The 21,389-nt window shown below is 35.3% G+C and overlaps 2 protein-coding genes and 1 pseudogene across 3 annotated transcripts in view; 1 reads left to right on the top strand and 2 right to left on the bottom strand.

Moving 5' to 3' along the window:
• ARHGEF38 (Rho guanine nucleotide exchange factor (GEF) 38) overlaps window positions 1–12,823 on the top strand; it is a 136,645-nt gene extending 123,822 nt beyond the window's left edge. The window contains exons 11-14 of the mRNA XM_011966325.1: window positions 1,079–1,222; window positions 2,044–2,242; window positions 2,376–2,635; window positions 12,638–12,823. Of these exons, the coding sequence (XP_011821715.1) occupies window positions 1,079–1,222; window positions 2,044–2,242; window positions 2,376–2,635; window positions 12,638–12,823 (789 nt within the window). The remainder of the gene's footprint in view (window positions 1–1,078; window positions 1,223–2,043; window positions 2,243–2,375; window positions 2,636–12,637) is intronic.
• Window positions 12,824–13,904: 1,081 nt separating this feature from the next.
• LOC105529235 lies at window positions 13,905–17,896 on the bottom strand (annotated as a pseudogene).
• INTS12 (integrator complex subunit 12) overlaps window positions 17,793–21,389 on the bottom strand; it is a 25,879-nt gene continuing 22,282 nt past the window's right edge. For both annotated transcript variants that reach the window (XM_011966323.1, XM_011966322.1), the window contains one exon: window positions 17,793–18,480. In XM_011966323.1, coding sequence (XP_011821713.1) covers window positions 17,896–18,480 — 585 coding nt within the window. In that variant the 3' untranslated portion in view covers window positions 17,793–17,895. The remainder of the gene's footprint in view (window positions 18,481–21,389) is intronic.

Genomic DNA, 21,389 nt, shown 5'->3' with positions numbered 1-21,389 from the left:
TTCTTTCTTTCTTTCTTTCTTTCTTTCTTTCTTTCTTTCTTTCTTTCTCTCTCTCTCTCTCTCTCTCTCTCTTTCTTTCTTTCTTTCTTTCTCTTTCTTTTTGTAATTTTTAGTAGCAGGCCAAGTGCGGTGGCTTATGCCTGTAATCCCAGCACTTTGGGAGGCCGAGGTGGGCGGATCATGAGGTCAGGAGATCGAGACCATCCTGGCCAACATGGTGAAACCCCGTCTTTACTAAAAATAGAAAAAAAATTAGCTGGGTGTGGTGGCATGTGGCTGTAATCCCAGCCACTCGGGAGACTTAGGCAGGAGAATCACTTGAACCAGGGAGTTGGAGGTTGCAGTGAGCCAAAATCACACCACTGCACTCCAACCTGAAAAAAAAAAAATTGTTTTAGTAGTGACTAGTTGCCCAGGCTGATCTTGAACTCCTGGGCTCAAGTGATCTTCTGGCCTCAGCTTCCTGATTAGCTGGACTTCAGGTATGCACTACCATGCCTGGCTAAGATTTAAAAATTTTTAGAGACAGGGTCTTGCTACGTTGCCCAGGCTGGTCTCAAACTCTTGGACACAAGCAGTCCTCTTACCTCAGCCTCGCTGTTGGCTGTGATTACAGCATGAGCCACTATGCCAGGCTTACCCAGTTTTTGAGGGGTAAGGATAAAAACTCCATTTCTTTGTAGGGAGCATTGTTGAAGAATTTGTTTTAAAACCAGCACAGGCTCTTAATCAGTGCTCCTTCTTTTAGCTGCTTTCCCTTGCCACCATCCTACCCAACCACAAGGGAGGCATCTACTGTCATGAGCTCCTGAGCTTTTCTTCCAAGACTTCATTGCTATTTTTTCTCTTCTGTTCTTTTATTTAGGCTTGAAACTTAAAAAAAATCCCTGTCATGTTTGTGGGGTTTCTAGCGACAATAAATTAGACCGTATTTATCTAGAAGTTCTAACGTTGCCCTAACTTTTCACAATGGAACTATCATACACCTCCTCAACTGTTCATCACAACTCAATACATTTAACACCTGATATGATTATCTCGTTGTCTGGAAACAATGCCATCTTATTTCTACCTATAGGTGCCACTGTTGGTTTCAAGCATTTCTGAGATTCAGAATCAAGTACTAGAAGAGGTCCAAAATTTGAATTGTGTGAAAGAAAACAGTGCCACCTTTATTGAGAGGAAACTCAGTTTTGAAAAGAAGAAGCCTGTGCAGATTCTGGTGAGTTTGGCAGCATTCATGACAGTGGTAACTTTCACCTCTTTGCCTTGTCCAAGTCGTATTATCATACTATTTCCCAGATCACTTATCTCATTCTAATATCCTATAATTTATGTATGTGTAGAATTTCTTGTACATTTCTATCCTATATATCATAAGCTCCATAAGATCATGGATTTTTTTTTCTGCTTTGTACATAATATGTCCCTAAAATGCCTAGATGACTAAAATGGTGCTTGTCACAAGGTAGGAGGAACTCAATAAATATTTGTTGAATAAGATTTTATAAAGATAAATCATATAGTCGAGCCCTTTCCTTTTCTACATAAGGCATACCAGGCCCCAGAGATAAGTGGCTTTCTCAAAGTCTCTTAGGGCCCGAGCTGATGGGGGAGTATAAGCCTCTTGATTCTTGTCTAATTTACTGATGATATTTCCCAGATAAAGACATTTACATGTACAATGTACTTAATTCAATATTATTTATCAAGTGCTTAATATGCAAGGGATTGTCTACAGAATGGCAAAGAGTTAAAAATGGTTGTGCAACATCCAAGAGAGATTAGAACCTCTGCCTTCTTATTCTTGTTATTTCTTCTCTACAACACTGCCCTCCTGTGCTTACTAGAGACATTTTTCACTGAATAAGTGAGCTGGGTACTTCACAATAATAACCTGCTCTATGCCTGCACCTTGAAATAATCCTCTAAAAATATATGACTTCTACATTTTAAAAATCTCCAGGGAAAAATTATTTACCAACTCCATGAGGATTTGATTATTTATCTATCTAAACCAAAACTTCTCCTTATTTCTCCCAGCCAGAAATGCCACGTCAAACTGATATTCATCGCTCCAAACTTCTATCCACATATAGTGCAGAGGAACTCTATCAAGCTAAGCGCAAGTGCAATGCTACACAAGAATATGACATCAATCTTCTGGAAGGAGAGTTGGTGGCTGTGATAGAACAGAAAGATCCACTGGGGAGTACAAGCAGGTGGCTTGTGGACACAGGAAGTAAGTTTTTCCCTAGAACTATCACTCTTCTTTAAACTGAGATTTTCTGAGGGACCTCCATGTGCTTCTCTGAGCTCATGTTTGGGAAGAGTATACCCATGAACTTGGTTCTTTCTTTTTATTTCCCATCCAGATGTGAAAGGATATGTTTATTCCTCCTTCCTAAAACCCTACAATCCAGCAAAAATGCAGAAAGTGGATACTGAGAACAGGTTCTGTGATGATGATTTTGAGAACATCAGCCTCTTTGTGTCTTCTCGGCCAGCTAGTGACAGTGTCACAGGCACCTCAGAAAGCAGCATTGGTGATAGCAGCTCATCTCTTAGTGGCACATGTGGAAAGTTTGAAACAAATGGTACTGATGTTGACAGTTTTCAAGAAGTAGACGAACAGGTAAAAATTTGATGTAAAAATATGTGGTTGTTGAAATCATGAAAGTCTCTCTCTACTATGTTACTGTAACACTTGGTGGAAAAGGGTCAGCTCTGACATCAAGGAGACCTGGCTCTATTAGCACATACTTCCAGTGGATCTTTTTGCAAGGAGTTTAATTCCCTGAGCCTGTTTCCTTAAATAAAGCAAAGGATTGGAGATAAAGTGTGTATGTAAAGTAGCCAACACAAAGTAGATACACAATAAATAGGAGCTATTACTATTACTACCCTGCTGTTACATACTTAAAGCAAAGTGTCTTTTTATACTCCCCCATCAAAAAAAAGCAGTTCAATACTGAACAGATTGCTGCCATCAATAGCATGTGGGAAATCGTCCATGATTCCTCTAAGAGCAATATCTTCATTGAGCTATCTAGTAATTGGCCATTTTAATCTCATGTATAATGCCACACACTATATGCTGAAACTTTTTCTTTCTTTCTTTTTTGTTGTTGTTGTTGTTGTTGAGATGGAGTCTTGCTCTGTTGCCCAGGCTGGAGTCCAGTGGCACGATCTCAGCTCACTGCAACCTCCACTTCCCAGGTTCAAGCAATCCGGAGTAGCTGGGACTACGGGCACGTGTCACCATGCCCGGCTAATTTTCATATTTTTAGTAGAGACGGGGTTTCACCATATTGGTCAGGCTGTTCTATACTGAAACTTTTAAGAGCTGTATTTCCCTCACTGCACTAATGCAAAGGCTACTGGTACAATCTTTTTGCAAAATGGTATGTTCGTTATAGTGCCGGGTTTGTTTTTGCTATATCAGAAAGTTTCAGTATACTTAACTGTTCATTCCCCAGTGGTGACCATCTAACTAATTCCTTTATTTATTTACCTTACTTTTTATTTAGTGTTATATTAATAATTTATTTAAATTTATTTTTGTAGAGGTTATGTATATGTGTATGTATATGTGTAGATAGATAGAGAAGTTAAAATGTAGAAAAGCATACATAACTTAAAAGTAAGCTGGGCTTGGAGGCTCATGCCTGTAATCCCAGCATTTTGTGAGGCTGAGGTGGGAGGATTGCTTGAGCTGAGTTTGAGACCAGCCTGGGTAACATAGTGAGACCTCATCTCTACTAAAAATCAAAAAAATTAGCCAAGGATGATTGCCCGCATCTGTAGTCCCAGCTACTGGAGAGGCTGGGGTAGGAAAATCGCACAAGCCAGGGAGGTCGAGGCTGCAGTGAGCCATGATCATGCCATCACACTCCAGCCTGGGCAACAGAGGGAGATCCTGTCTTTAAAAATAACAATAATTTTAAAAAGTAAAGTTTTTAGTCCTCCTCCCCCTGTCCTACTCTTCAGAGACAATGCTTGGATATATCCTTTGTATATTCTGTGCATATACAAACACGTTTATACCAGTGGGAAACATATCATATATGGTATATTATAGGGTTTTTTTTTTTCATTTAACAATATATCTTAGACACAATTAAACCTAAATAGCTATCTTATTCCTTAAAACGTTCAACACAGCATTTAATTTTGTGGATATATTATAACTTATGTAACTATCACCCTAATAATAGATATGTAGAATGTTTTGGGCTTTTAAAAAATTCAAACAATATTTCAAGGAAGGGCCTTGTCCATCTATTTTTGTACATTTATATGAGTATATAAGTGTAAAACAAATTCCTAAAATATTAGAGGGTCAAAGGTATATACATTTAAAGTCTTTATAGACATTGCCATGCTGACCTCCAAAAGTATGGTATCTATTCAGTTTCTTTCATTAACAGTTACTGATTGCTGTCCAATTCATGACACTTTTTTTTTTTTTTGGTTTGGTGTTTTTTTTTTTTTTTTCCAAAAGCAGCTTATCAATATCTTATATTCATATCACATAATTCATCCATTTTAAGTGTACAATTCATGACTTTTAGTATATATTACAAAGTTGTGCAAGTTTAGTATATTTACAAAGTTGTGCAACCATCACTTTAATCCAATTTTAAAACATTTCTTTCATTCCAAAAAATCATTTGCACCCATTTGTAGTCCCTCCTCTTTCCCACCCCAACCCCAAAGAAACACTAACCTATTTTCTGTCTCCATAGATTTGCCTTTTCTGTATCTTTTGTATAAACAAAATTGTACAATACGTGATGTTTTACAGCTACTTTTTTTCACTTAGCAAAATGTATTGAGTCTTCCATGTTGTCGTATGTATATGTACTTTGTTGCTTTCTATTGCCTACTATTATTCCATTCTGTGGATATATTTTGTTAATCCACTCACCTTCTAGTTTGGGTAACTTCTAGTTTGGGGCTATTATGAATTACGCTGCTATGAATATTTGTGTGCAAGTCTTTGTGTGAATTTAATTTCCCTTGAGTAGACACTCCGAAGTGTAATTCCTTATTGGTTTTATTTAAATTTTTAAGAAACTGCCAAACTGTTATCCAAAGTGGCCTCACCACTTTACTTTTCTACCAGCAAAGTATGAGGGTTACGGGTTGCAGTTTCTTCACATGCTTGTCAACACTAGTTATTATTTGTCTTTTTAATGAGACCCATCTTGTGGGTATGAGGTGGTATCTCTTTGGGGTTTTAGTGTACATTTCCCTAAAAATTAATGCTATTGAACATTTTTTCATGTGCTCATTTGCCATTCTTTTATTTCCTTTGGTGAATGTCTATTCAAATATTTGCCTGTTAAAAAAAAAAACTGGGTCATTTTCCTTCTTATTTTCCCATTGTAAAAATTCTTTATAAACCTGAGTGCAAGTTTTATTTTTTTTTAAATCAGATATATAATTTGCAAATATTTTCTCCTGGTTATAACTGACTCTTAACTTGTCTGGGCATTACTATGTGTTCTTACTGCCCTTCTCTCTTGAAGTTTCAAAACACTCTTTCTCTATTACTTGTTCACTCTGTGGTTTATTCAGTTTCTAAAAGACATATTACAATGCTAACTAATGCATTTTTATCAGTGAAATCTATGTACCTGATTAAATGTCCTGTCAGACTTTGCCTTGTCTCAATAACCTAGATGGACAGAAATCTGAGAGCCAAATTTATCAACACACTCTAAAGCTGGCTTGATGTTGAGTTCTAGTTCTTACTTGGCTCTACAGGGACTTTGGACTAAGCACCTCACATAGACTCTTTCTGCCTGGTGTTCGTAGTATGAGACTGCATTTAGTTCCTACTAGCTGGTACTTCAAAGCAATTTTCTGCAAGCAATCCTATCAATATATATAATGTGAATTAGGTCCATTAGAGATTTCCATTACCAAGAGAAGAAAAAAATGAGATAGTATTTCAAAACAAAAAATATATTAATGGCATCTCTTCATAAATTGTTATTTACTTTCTTTTTCCTCTGAGTTTGGCACCAATTCAAAATAGGCATAGCATCAGGAATATAAATATAAGCATGTATAAGCATTATTACTAGTAAAACGGGATTGAAGATGCATCTTGGATCTGTAGCACATGGAATCCCTGATACTTTCCCTCAGAGTAGAAATTACCCAACTCAAATTGAAGGTGAACCCGGTGCATGGACAAAGTCTGTCCCAATAAACTTACTGCAAGATGAGGAAGAGGATGCACCTGTTGGAAACTTCAGTACAAGGAAGAAAAGAAGAAAAGGCTGCATAGAGATACCTCCCTTAATGTCTTAACTCCAGTCAATAGACGCACATAGGCCAGTGGTTTCCAGACTCCCCCTGTAATGCATAATGCATAATATTTCATTGAAAACAGAGAGAAAGGATTATATTTTGTTCCTAATTCTTGCCCCAGGGCTGATGTTTCCATTCTGTTGGCTTTTAGAAGTTGTGGGGAGAAGAAAATGATTAACCTCTGTATTTGTGGTGTGATAGTATAAGTCAATACAGTATAGAGGTCCCTGTAATGTGATTGAAAGTGGAAGAAAATTATATCTTCTTTACCAACAATGAGAATACAGTACATGTTGTAACATTTCACATTTGCGGTATCCTACAAAGCAGTTTTCTGGGTGGCTATTTAGACTTTTGTTCTTGATTTTATTTTATTATCAGGAACATCAGCGGAAACTTGTACTGGCTTAATTGGATGCCACTTTTGGTTATCATTTATTTCCCTTTCCCTTCCTACTGTGGTAGCATGTTTTTTGATTTCCTCCAGAATTGCTATAGCATGTTGCCAAGGGGTGTTGTAGGATGTAGTCTGGTTTTATTGATGGTTCTAGTGGACCCTGACACAAAGGACAGGTGGCCTCTACCTCATACTCAGGGGGTATCTTCAGGGCCCTAAAGATCATTCAAATATAGGCAATTTCAAACTAATTTAGATTCTAGTGGCTCCATGATTTTTATACCAGAGCTGAATTTTTAACCTGAATGCGAGGACCTGAAGTGGTCTATGAATGAGTTTTGGGAGGATTTCATGAATCTCCTCAAATACGTTGGAAATATTGTGCTTATTTGCATACATACACATCTATGATAAAATAAGTCTACCTTTTTAAACAGACTTTTAAAAGAAATTTTTATCTAAAATGTTAGAAATCACTGCTGTAGAAGTTTAACTTGCTTATCCATTCTCCACCTCAAGAAAGAAGAGAGACTGCTATAAAAAAGTTCCCCCAAAATTATGTTCTGGAGCCTTTGTTGAATAATGGGGATGAGTGACTGGATATTCACAACCTGGCGGTACCGATTTATACCAAGGATCTTAATTTTTAAGTTCTTCATTCTGTTGTTTTGCTATATCAAAGAATATAACAAAAGCATTCAAGTAGATATGCCTTCCCATTCTAAGGTATTCTCTCCTTTTGTCCATCAAATAGCAATGGCCTGCTCTGCATTAGTGTTCCATGCTGCATAACAGATTACCACAAACCTGGTGGCTTAAAACAATACAAACATATTTCTTAGGGGCTGTTGTCAGGAGTCCAAGCACGGTTTAGCTGGGTGCCCTGCTTAACATCTCATGTAGCTGAAATATAGGTGTTTGCTGGTTTTATTGCTTCTGAAACTGGGGGTTCCCTTCCCAGCTCATGGTCATTGGTAGAATTAAGTTTCTTGTTCCGGTTGGACTAAGGACTCCTTTTTCTTGTTGGCAATTAGCCAGAGACCACTTTCAACAACCTGAGGCTGCCCTCAAATCCTTGCCATGTGGCTGTCTCTATAGGCAGTTTGCAACATGGCTGTTTGCTTCTTCAAAGTCAGTGGGTGAGCATCTCTCTGGCTTTAAATCTCTCCCTTCAGAGGAGGCCTCAATGCACTTTAAAGGTCACATCTGAGTAGGTCAGGCCCATCCAGGATAATCCCTCTTTTGACTAACTCAGAGTCAATTTCCTAGGGACTTTAACAAGCACCTCTGCAGAATCTCTTTACCTTTGCTAGAGAGTGTAGCCTACTCACAGGAGTAATAGCACATCTATTAAGAAGTTCCAGTCACAATCAAGGGAAGGAGATTATGCAGACCATGTACAGTAGGGGGTGAGATTCTCAGGGTCCATCCTAGAATTCTGCCTTCCAGAGTGTCTAAGATGCCTTGTTTGGCAAGCAGAATCTTGTCCTTGGCACTTCTCAAAAAGCACTCGGTTTAATAATGGCTAAAACCCAGTTTTGGGGGGCAGTTCAGTGTCTGAGAATCAGTGCTGTTTTCTTTTTCCATGTAAGTAATATTGAAAATATAATTTTTGACTTCTAAAAAAAGTAGTCATTTTGCTACCAATCCCACGTTCATCTTTACATTTTCAACTACCTATGATGACGATGCTACATGCCTACTGTGTCATTGTTTAGAAAGTGCTTCAAAAAGTTGACTTATTAACATGAAGAGATTTTCAAAAATAGTATGAGGTGGAAAACCACCTGCAAAGTTATGTATACTATAAGTCCATTTTTATTACCACTTCAGGTAGGTAGGTAGAACACAAAAATGGAAGGAAGGAAAGAAGGAAGAAAGGAAGAGAGGAAGATGGGAGGAAGGAAAAGAAGATGCTAATAGCAGTTGGGTGGATTTTGTTTTGCTTAACTTTATTAAAAATTTTTTTCTTCATCAAAATTGCTTGTGTAATTAAAACATATAATTGTTAAGTGAAGAACATGAAAGCTTGCTCCTGAAGGGTGAGAAAGAATAATGAGCATTTTTCATGCAATATAACCATCTTAGTTTCTAGAGATACGTATGATATACCATAAATGCTGATTCTCTACCTTTTAGTTTTAGAAAAGAAGATTAACATATATTATGACTTTTGTTGCTGTTAATTGGAGAATTGGGATAAAAATAAAATGATATTCAGTGAAGACAGGTAATGTGGCTCACTGAAGAAGGAAAATTAAATGCACAAATGTAGAATAAGGGAATGCCGAACTGGGAATGTTACCACAGAGAAAGATCTGGTGGTTATAAGCAGTGGGTAATAAATTAGGTATGAGTCAAAAATACAGTGTTATAAAAAAAAAAGTAAGTGTGATAGAAAATGGAGTTGTATTCACAGAATACTGCACATAAAATGAGTTAGAGCTTTATAGAGTACAAAGAAGCAATCAATAAATAAATTTTTAAAAGTGCCAAGGAAAAACAGAAGAAAATTAGGTGATAATGGCTCAAATTAACAACATTGTAATTAATGTGCCTGGACCAAAACGTAGCATTTAAGATTAGAAAGATACAGACTAAAACAATTAAAATATTGAAGATAATGAGAAATCTTACAGTTCTTAAATGCATGACATGTTAAAATTTATAACTTGTAGTCTAACATTAAGGAGACTAAAAATACTAAAAAGGAGACTTTAAAAAGAGACTGAAAATAGACTGCTGCCTCTTTAAAAGCAGCTTACTTCCATTTCGAGTATATAATATATGCCCCCATTTAACATAAATTATATAAAAACTAAAAAGTGCTCATCCCAAATAAATTTTGGGTCATGGTTATCTAAAGCATTGAAAGTATATAATTTTGTACTTTAAATTTACAATTGCATGAGAATATATATTTAATATTTAGAATATAAACTATAATTTCATACCAAACAGATCTAGGTGGAAGAGTTTATATATCACTTGAGAGAATTCTGCTAAAGTGAAAGACTACCACAAATATTTAGAAATGTTCTATTAGTAGGCTATCTAACCTGCTAAAACATCTATAGTTGCATTGGTAAAGCATTACCTATTATTTATAAAAATTATAAAAGATGATTACCAACTACTAATGCAGGCTCTTACAAATGTTTCAGATGTATTATAGTACATTACATTCCCAAATACTTTTGCAAACCAAATCTTCCATTCTGTTCCTGTGGATTTATTCAATGTTTTCACTTTCTAAACAACAAAACAACACCGTCTACAATATACTAGAAACTCCAGTCCCTCTCCGCAAGAATACACTCTGTACATACTTGCTAGAACAAGAGTTTGGTCTCTAAAGCATTATGAGAAATAGACCAAGCACAGGATTTGAAGTTAGAAGATATTGGTCATAGCAGCACCAATTAGTTCTATAATTAAAAATATGTTTCTTCTGTAAGCACAACTCGTAGGGTTGTTGAGGACAAAGCACATTTAACATATAACTGCCATGCACTCCATAAAAGGTGTTTATTATTGCTACCACTCCATTGCTAAAGAATTTATAGTACTTTTAATTTTCTTGTTTACTTAAAAAATTATGTAATAATTTGACCATGTTCATCAATCTCTTGTATGTATCTTTTATGATACAAGATGATCTCTTGTATGATAGCCATGCCTTTCAATAAATATTTGAATATTCCTACTAATTTTCAGGTCAAATCAATCAATATTTGAATTCATACTTTGTACCACAATGTGGTCAATGGAGAAAAGTTTAATTAAATGTGTGTCTTAGTCCATTTGGGCTGCTGTGACAAAATACCATAAACTGGTTGGCTTATAAACAACAGAAATTTATTTCTCACAGTTGTGGAGGCTGGAAGTCCAAGATCAAGAGAGCAGTTTATGTGGTATTTGCTGAGGGGTAACTTTCTGGTTCATAGAGTAGTACCTTCTTGTTGGGCCCTCACATGGTGGAAGGGGTGAAGGGTCTCTTTCAGGTTTCTTTTAAAGAGAAACCAATCCCATTCAGGAAGCTGAAGGCTGATCATCTCCCAAAGGCCCCACCTCTTAATAGCATTACCTTGTGGATTAGGCTTTCAACACATAAACTTTGAGGGGAAACAAACATTCAGACCATGGCAATATGGTTCTTTCCTTGGGGAGCAGGTCATATTAGTTGATAAATCAATATACCAATCAATGGAATCAAAGTTTCATCAAAAGTTAAATAAGTTTAATATTTAAATAACAACTTCAGCTACAGCTATAGTCTCCTCTCCACAGTACCCATTCTCTTTTTCTGCTTAATGAAGTAATGAAGTCATCTTATTTCTCATAGTTTCCCTTATATATTGAACCTCAAGTTTGAGAGTTAATCTGCTTGTCTTTTCCTGTATGTTGTTTTCATGTATTCATCTCTGTACCTTCAAATATGACATATTCATGCCTTTTGTCAGCTTTGTCATTTATGAAAGATAACTTCTTTCAAAATCCAGCTCACCATTGGCTGATGTATCATCTGTGTGTAGAGTTGTTGCTGTTTTGGTGTGTTTTGTTTTGTTCACTGGCATTTTCTTTTCCTGGCTAAGCTGTAAGTTCGCCAATAAAATAATACCTGGTACTTAGTAGGTACTAGAAACATTTTCATTAAATAAATGAATGGGAATATATGTTGCTTAAATAAATGAATGGGAATAAATTAAGCCAATTGCTTAATTTTATGCCATAACTAAACATTTTCATTATCAATCTTATGATTTTATTGGAAGAATAACTAAACACTTATTTTGGGGCTTCTTACACACTTAATAATTATAAAGGATTCTTTTGAGGTCAGAAAAAATTCTTTTGACTGAAATATTTTATTATTCTAGGTCACAAAATAATTTTTAAAGTTATAAATTTAATACATTGTCATTATAAAGGTTTGGGAAAAAAAGAAGGGAACAAGGAAGTAAAAATGAAAATCAGCTATAATTGTACCATTCAAAGAAACAATAACAATATTACACTTATAATGTACATCAAATTTTTTGTTCTTTTTAAGGTTTACAATTTTATCATAAGTGTTTCCCATATTATTAGTCTCAAACAGCATCATTTTTCTTGTTTGTTTTTGTTTGTTTGTTTGTTTGTTTTTGGAGACAGGGTCTCACTCTGTCGCCCAGGCTGGAGTGCAACGGCACGATCTTGGCTCACTGCAACCATTGCCTCCCAGGTTCAAGCAATTCTCCTGCCTCAGCCTCCTGAGTAGCTGGGATTACAGGCGCACACCACCATGCCCAGCTAAGTTTTGTATTTTTTAGTAGAGACAGGGTTTCACCATGTTGGTCATGCTGGTCTTGTACTTCTGACCTCATGATCTGCCCACCTCGGCCTCCCAAAGTGCTGGGATTACAGGTGTGAACTACCGTGCCCAGCCTGCACTGCTTTTAATGACTACAAATTTCCTTAGTATGAGGGTCTGGAATTTAACTATTTTGCTCTTGCTGAACTTCTAGTGATATTCCTACTACTCTCCCACTTTTGCCATTTGTATGGGTAATCCAGTAACATTGGTATGCAAAAATTTCTGCCAATGTTTCTGTAGAAGAGATTCTTCAAGCTATTTTGATTCATAAGGAATTAACATTTTAACATTATTAAAAATCTTTTAATAGAAACTGCCAAGTTGCCTTCAAGCATGGATAATTTATACTCCTCCTAACAGAATAATGACAATACCTATTTCGTTCCATTCTCACCTGGGTCATATTTTAGCAAAATACATCCAATAGAAGGAGTTGGACAATGTGACTTTGGAAAAATAAGAAAACTTTAGCATTGCTTCTAAAAGCTTGGAAACTCTTATAATGTTTCTCTTAATATTCAGGTTCCAATTCCAATAATGTCATTTGTTTCTTTGTCTAGATTTTCTATGCAGTTCATGCTTTTCAAGCACGGAGTGACCATGAACTCAGCCTTCAGGAATATCAGAGAGTTCATATACTTAGGTTTTGTGACCTAAGTGGCAATAAAGAGTGGTGGTTAGCTGAAGCTCAAGGGCAGAAAGGATATGTGCCCGCTAACTACCTTGGAAAGATGACTTATGCTTAAGAAAATAAGACTTCGACTTTTATTTTCCAGCAAGTTATTGATTGACTACCTCATAAAACTGACATTACAAAACTTTGGACCAGAAAGCAAGAAACCTCCAAACTACAGAAACTGATACTCTACTGGGTTTTCAGGAATACTGTACTTCCTAACAGGGTTATTGCAAGAATGTATTATAAAGGATACATGTTGAAAGAAATACTAAGCCAACAGAAATAGCAAAGCAAATGACCCAAGCTTCAACTATCGACTACTTAAAAGTGAAGATCTTTTGAAAGAGTAATTATATCCTTCTATCATCAAGAAAGGTTGGATCCAAAGGTTTTTCAATTTACTTTTTTTTTTTACTGTATGATGTATTTTGCCTCAAATGTTTTTGTTTTTCATATTGCTCTCTTGCAAATGCATACATGTTCATATACATACATATAAACCATATATATCATGTAGCTTTATACACATATGTGGATATGAATTACACATCTATATGTGTAAACCAGAGTATACATCAAATATACATAATAGGAATATATCACCAACTAGAAGTCTTTGATAATGTATTTTGTTAATATTTTGTTTATATGTTTTGAACTAAAAGAAAACTGAATAACTTGATATTAACATATAACATTACTAAATGCATACTATATGCCAGACATTGTTCTAAGTGCTTTATATGTAGCAACTTGTTTAATACTCAAAACATTATGAAGAAACCATAGTCCAAAAGGGTAAAGTAATTTAATCCAAATCACATTGCTAGTAAGTGGTGGGCCTGGACTTAAACTTAGGTAGTATAAATAAAAAATAAAACTTAAGGCTTCCAACCATCTAAATAGACCTCCCCCTCAGCCAGGGCTCTTTTTTTTTTTTTTTTTTTTTTTTTTTTATTCAAAGGTATAACTGGATAAGTAGATGTGTTTACAACCATTCTTGTGAAATACATTTTTATAAAAATACTATCAACTTCTTTGCTAATAGCAGACACATACCTCAACTATGATGACCTAATTTTGGTGGATAATGTACATGATTAGGTAGAAATAGGCAAGCTCACACTGGTAGATTAACTGTCAAATACTCAGTTAAAACTCCGTTTGTGGCCCCCACTTCTTGATCGATTTCTATTCCACTTTGTCTTCTACCACCTTGTCAACTTCCTGAGTGACGCCCTCAGACTGACCACCTGACCCACATGACCAGCCTCTCCTCTGTCTGGAATTAGAAGATGTTTCCATCATAATATTCTTCAACTTCAGATAATTTAGCTGGCACTCAGAGTATCCAGCCGGAATCATGCCACTCTGCCTGTAGCCTTTCTGACTCAGTTGGAGGAATATCAAAGCAAACACCCATATTTCCTTTCAGGAGGCACACTGGTAATCTGAGACACTGCATTACTACTCAGCTTTCTGTTAAGTTCTTTCCAAGCACAGCTGACATCCTGTATTTCCTCTAGACTTTCCAGAGTCATGATCACAAAACCCTTATCAGAGTTGATTAAAGATCATGGTTCAAAGCTTGATACGCCAGAAATGTGGGCCAAAGCTGAAGCCAGTGCATCCATCGCCCCTTTCTCTTCTATCAGTATCTGAGCTGATGGTTGGAAAAAATCAACAGCAGCATAAGAAATGGAAGCCAGAGACCTTACGGCATCCATGCTTTTAAATTTAACTAAATCCATTGTAGAAGGAACACCTACATGTTTAAAAGTAATTCCTGTTTTTTGTTCCACGTATCTTAGTTGACCTCTTTCTCTTGGTTGATAAAAACATATACAAGCCGAGCGCGGTGCCTCACGCCTGTAATCCCAGCACTTTGGGAGGCTGAGGTGGGCGGATCACAAGGTCAGGAGATCGAGACCATCCTGGCTAATATGGTGAAACCCTGTCTCTACTAAAAATACAAAAAATTAGCCGGGCATTGTAGCGGGTGCCTGTAGTCCCAGCTACTCAGAGGCTGAGGCAAGAGAATGGTGTGAACCCAGGGGCAGAGCCTGCAGTTAGCCGAGATCGCGCCACGGCACTCCAGTCCGGGCAACAGAGCAAGACTCCGTCTGAAAAAACAAAAAACAAACAAACAAACAAGAAACCATATACAAACTCCTGTCTGTCCAGCTCTACCTGTGCATCCAGAGAGATGGATATGGATATAGGGCTCAATATCCTGAGGAGGAGAACTTTGAATCACCAGGTCGACTACAGGAATGTCCAAACCACAAGGAGCCACGTTGGTTGCCACCAAAACTTTATAATTACCTCTCTGAAGCCTTGTAGTGTAATTTATCTTTGTGACTGTGCAATGTCCCATGTAAACACAGTGCATTCTGTTTTGTGTGGATTCATGGCCATGTCAGTTACATTCTTCTTGGTCTCACAGAAAATAATAGCCCCCGCTTCAGATCCACTATGGACTTGAAGGACATCTCATTATCATCTATGTTTTATAAAGGAGGAAATTGAGGAACTCACATGGAGGGACTGGGATTTAAAACCAGGTCTTCTGATTTTAAGGCCTTTTCTTTTAGTGTTTTCCCTTTTCTTTTCCTTAAGTCACTAAAATCTATAGTTATATAACCTTACAAAAATCATGATATGCAAAATAGAAAAATGATAGTAACCACATATCTACTAATGGCATTAAAACATTAAAATGTACAATCCTAAAAGCTTACTTGTTAGCACACTTGCTTATCTGTCCATTCATTCATTGAACCAGTATTTATTGAGAGTTACAGTGGGAATACAATGCTGTGAAAGACAAACAAGATCCCTCCCTTCACACCACTTAAATTCTAGTGGGGAAAACATCTGCACATAACAAACTAAATAAAATGATCATAAAATAATAAATGTTATTTATATAAAACTGGCTACTTTCTTTACTGCTCAGTTAAAGGGTCTTGTAGCTCATTTTACGATATGAAAAAAATCAAGGTCTAAAAGCTCCTTGAGACAATTTAAACTCTAATACCAAATATACCTCTATAAAATACCAAACTGAGCTAATACTGTATATGTGTACTTATACATATGTACATAACCTAAATATATGTATGCACATATTATCTATACAAAGAGCCATACTCAGTGAAAGATAAGTTACCTCCTAAACTAAAGTTCCCTCTGAGGTACAATAGAAATTAAAATAATTGCTTCTCTTCTCAACTCTATCTAGCACGTGTTTTCTGTGATGGGATAAATGTTTTCATTTCAAGTGCCAGTGTGTGAACTGTAATAAACATTACTGCTTTCATTTTTTTTGTAGGTACAGAGGTTACGTTAACTGTTATAGTTGCTGAACTGAGTTTTTATGTCAGGTAATTTTGTTTAGTCCAAACTGGTTTTGAACTATAAACAATTATGGATATGTATTTTTTGGTTTCTTTGACCCCGAAGGGAAATTGGGTTTTATGTCAAATTGATGTTTTATCACAATAAATCTGTTTCTCAAAGCAAAAGTCTCTGTAGGATTGAGATAATTCATTATTTACATATGGGGTAATAGACATTTACTGCCTATTGAGATAATGATTGAGATAATGGATTCTCAATCCTGGATTCTAATTTACTACAAATAATTTAGCACCATTATTTAAGAGAGCAGTTTAAAATAATAATCTTTCCTTTAAAAAAAAAAAAAAGACCAAGCTTAATTTTAAAAGCTTTGTGTTTATAGAGATCACCTATCAATATACTTCAGAATAATGCTGTTAGAAAAACCTAGGGATTAAGGAAGACAGTTTGAGATTAGAGATCTGTAGAGTGAAGATTTAGTAGCACACATTAAGGTTGATGGAACAGGCTGTTCACAGTCCTTGTGAATGTGGGAATTTGTTGGATATCCAGTTTTTTTGCTGTGAAAAACTGTTTCTCTGATGCAGAGGGCTGCCTATCTTCTCTCAGAATATACATGTGCAACAATTGCTGGTTAATTTGTTAGCTTGCAAGTAAGACAACAACTCAGACTTTCCACATTTTCTGACTTAACCCATTTATGCCTAGTGTTCCATTATTGCAATCCTCAGCTTGTGGGAGTTATTTATATCCTACTGTTCAAGGTCATCTCCAAGGTCTGATTTTTCATCAAAAAAATTTGCAACCTCTCACATAAACGGGTTAACAATGTACAAAACAATCTCAAGAATTAATCATTATATAGGAGCTTATTGTATACAAAGTTAGCTAAAATTAGGTAAAATACTATAACATTTTGAGCACTAAGTAAGATAGCCTTTTCTTTCATGGTATAGGAAGAAGCCATCAGTGTGTGAACAAGTCATACATTTTTATCTGCAAAGACCCTTGGGAAATGATATTTTTCTCCAAAACTTATCAGGAATGTGCATAACCAGGATGAATCAAAGTTCAACATTTATTATGTACTATGTGCATATATTGCATTGGCAATGTAGGTAAAGTGAGCAACTTGAGAAAAAATACTGTATTAAACACCAAGAGAGTTCACAATTTATTGGAAAAAGATGTATCCTTCAATAACTGAAATGAGGTGATAAAAAAAGGTAAAGATACAATATGAAGTATGATAAATCAATTAGGAAAATCCATTGATATGAGAAATCAATAATGAAAAATAATTTTAAAAAAGATGAAATAATTGGGAGGGAAAGGGAGAGTCAGTTGAAATGGGGCTAGCACAGAAAATGAACACCCAGAATACGGGTAGGAAAATAGAAAAACTATATTGGGTCATCCCTGCCACCACATAAGGCACCTCATTCATCAGGATCAACTCTTGGGGCTTTGCTAGAAGACGAACTAATTCTTTTTCCTTAAATTCACAGATGCTATCAATCTTCTGAAGTTCTCATCGAGAACCAGTCATTCTAATCATTGTTTTCACAGACTATGGAAATCATTAAAATAAAAATGTTGAAGACTGATTTAAAATAAACATTTCCAAGTTTTGTTATATATATTTAGCATTTTAAGGCAAGAAACAATAGAAATTTGATTATGAAGACTTTTATTAAATTACAGTATATTACAGATATCTTAATAATAAGCCTTTCATCTTTAGGCTAATATGATATAAAAACCTACTTGGCCACATTACTTCTTGAGTTTCTTTTGGGCAGCTTTCTTCTTGACCATCTGTAATCGCTTCATAGCATTGAGCTGTGATTCTTGCGAAGTTGGACCTTTAAGGGATGCTGAGGGAGAGCTGCTGGATTCTGAAGTAGTTTTGCTAGTAGTACTTCCACTAGGTCCTGATGTTCCAGTATTTCCATTCCCACTTAGTTGGCTGCTGTTTCCTGGAACTAAACTACTTGGACTAGGAAGACCTACTTTGCTGACATTGTCACAACTAACTGAGCGACTAAGGCCAGTTTTACCCAAGGTTAGAGGTGGAGGTGGTTTTAATGGTACAGTGGGCGTAGTGCTGTTATTGGAACCTATTTTGGAACCTATTCCACCTTTGGATGATGTTGCCAGACCAGTCAAACCCACAGGTTTCTGGTTAGCTGATGAGGTAGCAGGTTTCCCAGTACTGTTTTGTGTTGTTGAACTCAATTTTGCTGTTGAGGGACCAGCAGAGGAAGTTTTGGCTGCAAAAGCTGCCCATCCAGTTAAGCCACTAGTTACTGACGAGGAAACGCTGGCACTAGAAGAATTTCCTGAAATAACTGTGGATGTCTAAAAAAATAAGGTAAATATTACATTAGAGCCAAGTATAATCAATACCTATATAAACATCCTTGAATATACAAAAACTCATTAGACTTTTTATATCTAAGTTATGAATTGGGAAATTTAAATCACACCACCAAATTAGGTTCTTATGAAGCAGATCTGAAAAACCACACAGAACAAAACTTATCTGTATCTAGCGGATATTATCATTTCCAAAACAGAAAATTTTTGATACCATATTCTTGTTCTAATGATTCCAAAAGAAAATATATGAAATTCCCTCTTGAGAATTGCTTTTAGATTCAATTCTAAGCTATATCTGAAAACCAGATTTAGTGCTTTAATATACTTTTTACCCAACAAAGTATTATCTAGCTTAATTAAACATCTAATTATTTTAGACTTTGCTCCAAATAACTAGGGATCATTTCAAAAATTTAATTCACCCTTAAGGGGCAAAAATGCCCATACCCAGAATATTCAGGAGAACATATCCAAGATGAAGAGATTCAGTCAATGTTTATTTACTGAGTGACTGTGTGAGAGAAAGAAGACAGCTGTATAGATTCTAAACCCATTTAAAAAAATGTTCTCCTAAATTTTGAGCAACAGTTACAGGAGTACAAAATATATGAAAAGTTAATTACTTGGAAGTGTACAACTTGCATGATGTATTAAAAAGGTCTCATGATTTTAGTTTCACAATTTGCCCATGATTCCAGTTAAACTATCATACAAAAGTCTCCTGCTCCTTTAATAAGGATTTTATCAATTGCCTCATTAGGCTGCACAGTGACATTTTCGGTAGGACTGATCTCACTCTCTGATATATTTAATAAAGGTATAACCCTTCAACTTTTCTGATTAACTTCCCTGGCTAATCAGAAGCTCACAATGATACCAATGCCACTATATAAACACATATTGCTCTTGTTCACACAAGAATATATTTTTTCACTTTCACATTAGGCACAAATGTACGTAGTTCAAATTAATTTTGAATTGAACTTCTTATTGACACCTTTTCTACCTTTACACTCTTAAGAAGATTCACAAAAGTGTTAAGTTCATATATAGATAAGAGATAAAATTTTACAAAATAATATCCTACTTAAAAAATGGTAGTTATACCTAAAATATATCCAGTTATAATTTAGAACTTTGCTCTGAAATAGTTGATGAAACATTTTGAGCTCTTGAAATCAAGGTAGCCTTCAATATTGTCTGCATGCATACATTTTTAATCAATGTGAAAAGTAACAAAAATAGAGTTCTGAGATCTTTGTTTTATAAGAGAAGGAATCCAGATATTTGTCCATATACTCTGAAAATTGATAGGATGTTTTCTTACAGTAATATATTAATTATCTTACGAAGTTATCCAGAGAAAAACTACATAAACCATACATTCCTAGAGGAATATATACCAGCAATGAGAGAAAAAGTTAGTCAAGAAGTAAACATTTACTTTTCAGTTATGAAACACCTAACTTTTTTTTTTCCTTTTCTTGCTATTAAAGATAAAACTGTCTGCCATATGGTTAAATGATCTTTCAACAAACTTCACAAAGGAAAACCCATCTTTAGTAATTACAAGACCAACACTTAGGAAGTACAAGCAAGAAAGCAAGTTCTATGTGTCTGGCATTTCATTTTAATGACTTGCTGTTGCTTAGTATTACTTTTCAACAGGATGACAGATGGTTTATAATACTATCAGGACACATAAGAGTAATATAACACAAACAATGGAGACCAAGTGATTTCTTACTATTTCAGCATAGAAAACAAATTTCTCAAGTTTTTAACTATAAATATTTTTTTGCCTATTTGCTAGATGGGCAAGTTAGAAAAGACATTTGCTTTTTATATGTGAATGGGAACAATTTTTTTATGGTATAAATTTATTCACTTTTATAAAAAGTGAATTTTTTATTAAAAAACACAAAACCTCTTTATCAAAACAAATATAACAGCAAAGGCTTTAATTTGTTTGCCATAAAATGATTTCATGTTAAATTTTCTAAAAATAAACTTTAGTAGTAACAGATTAGTCTAAAAATCTCCTAAAAAGTGATTATGTGCAGAATACAGCAACTCTAATTACTTTCAATAAACTGGTCATTCTTTCTTCTATTCCAATTCACCAAGTTCCTATATGACAAATCAATAATGGATATGCCTTGGATAGCAAATCTTCCCGGGCAAATTAAAATGAAAAATAACCTCCAAATATAATTATCAATAAGTTTTTAAAAGTACTTTATATTCATAATCTTTTTCATCATATCAAGGGTATTAAGCTTACTATTTACAGTCACTTAGATAAGGTAATAACTTTAGAGTTTTCTCAGGTCAATCTTTGAGAATTTGAGGCTAATATTTTTTTCTTACATGTTTAGTGCTATGCTTAACATTGGAATGTGTACCTCAGTAGAAGTCTTCTTTTTGTTATAAAATTAGATTAGAAAATTATTTTTTCATGATATAAAAATGCCAAGATAATAAGAATAATGTAGTATGATTTCAAGGATGCAACCTTAGGAATGAGAAAGGTGATACTCTCTCTAGACAATGTGGTCCCTTGGTATAAGGGACTGAAAGTTTATTATAAAGAAACAAAACAAGACAAAGCAAGAAAAATCCTTCAATAGCCAATAAGAAGGGAGAAAAAAAAATTACAAGACCACTCTGCTCAAGTAGTGTGGGGGGCAAAACTGTTGCTACTGAGGGCAGAGGTATTTTGAATTTAAACCAGATTTTTTTTTTTTTTTTTTTTTGAGTCAGAGTTTCGCTCTTGTCACCCAGGCTGGAGTGCAATGGCACTATCTCAGCTCACTGCAACCCCTGCTTCAGGGGTTCAAGCAATTCTTCTGCCTTAGCCTCCCAAGTAGCTGATTACATGCACCCGC

This window comes from Mandrillus leucophaeus, unplaced genomic scaffold, assembly GCF_000951045.1.
Source record: "Mandrillus leucophaeus isolate KB7577 unplaced genomic scaffold, Mleu.le_1.0 Scaffold756, whole genome shotgun sequence".
Classification (NCBI taxonomy): domain Eukaryota; kingdom Metazoa; phylum Chordata; class Mammalia; order Primates; family Cercopithecidae; genus Mandrillus; species Mandrillus leucophaeus.
Note: the sequence above shows the minus strand (reverse complement) of the source record. Positions and strands in the feature narration are given on the sequence as shown.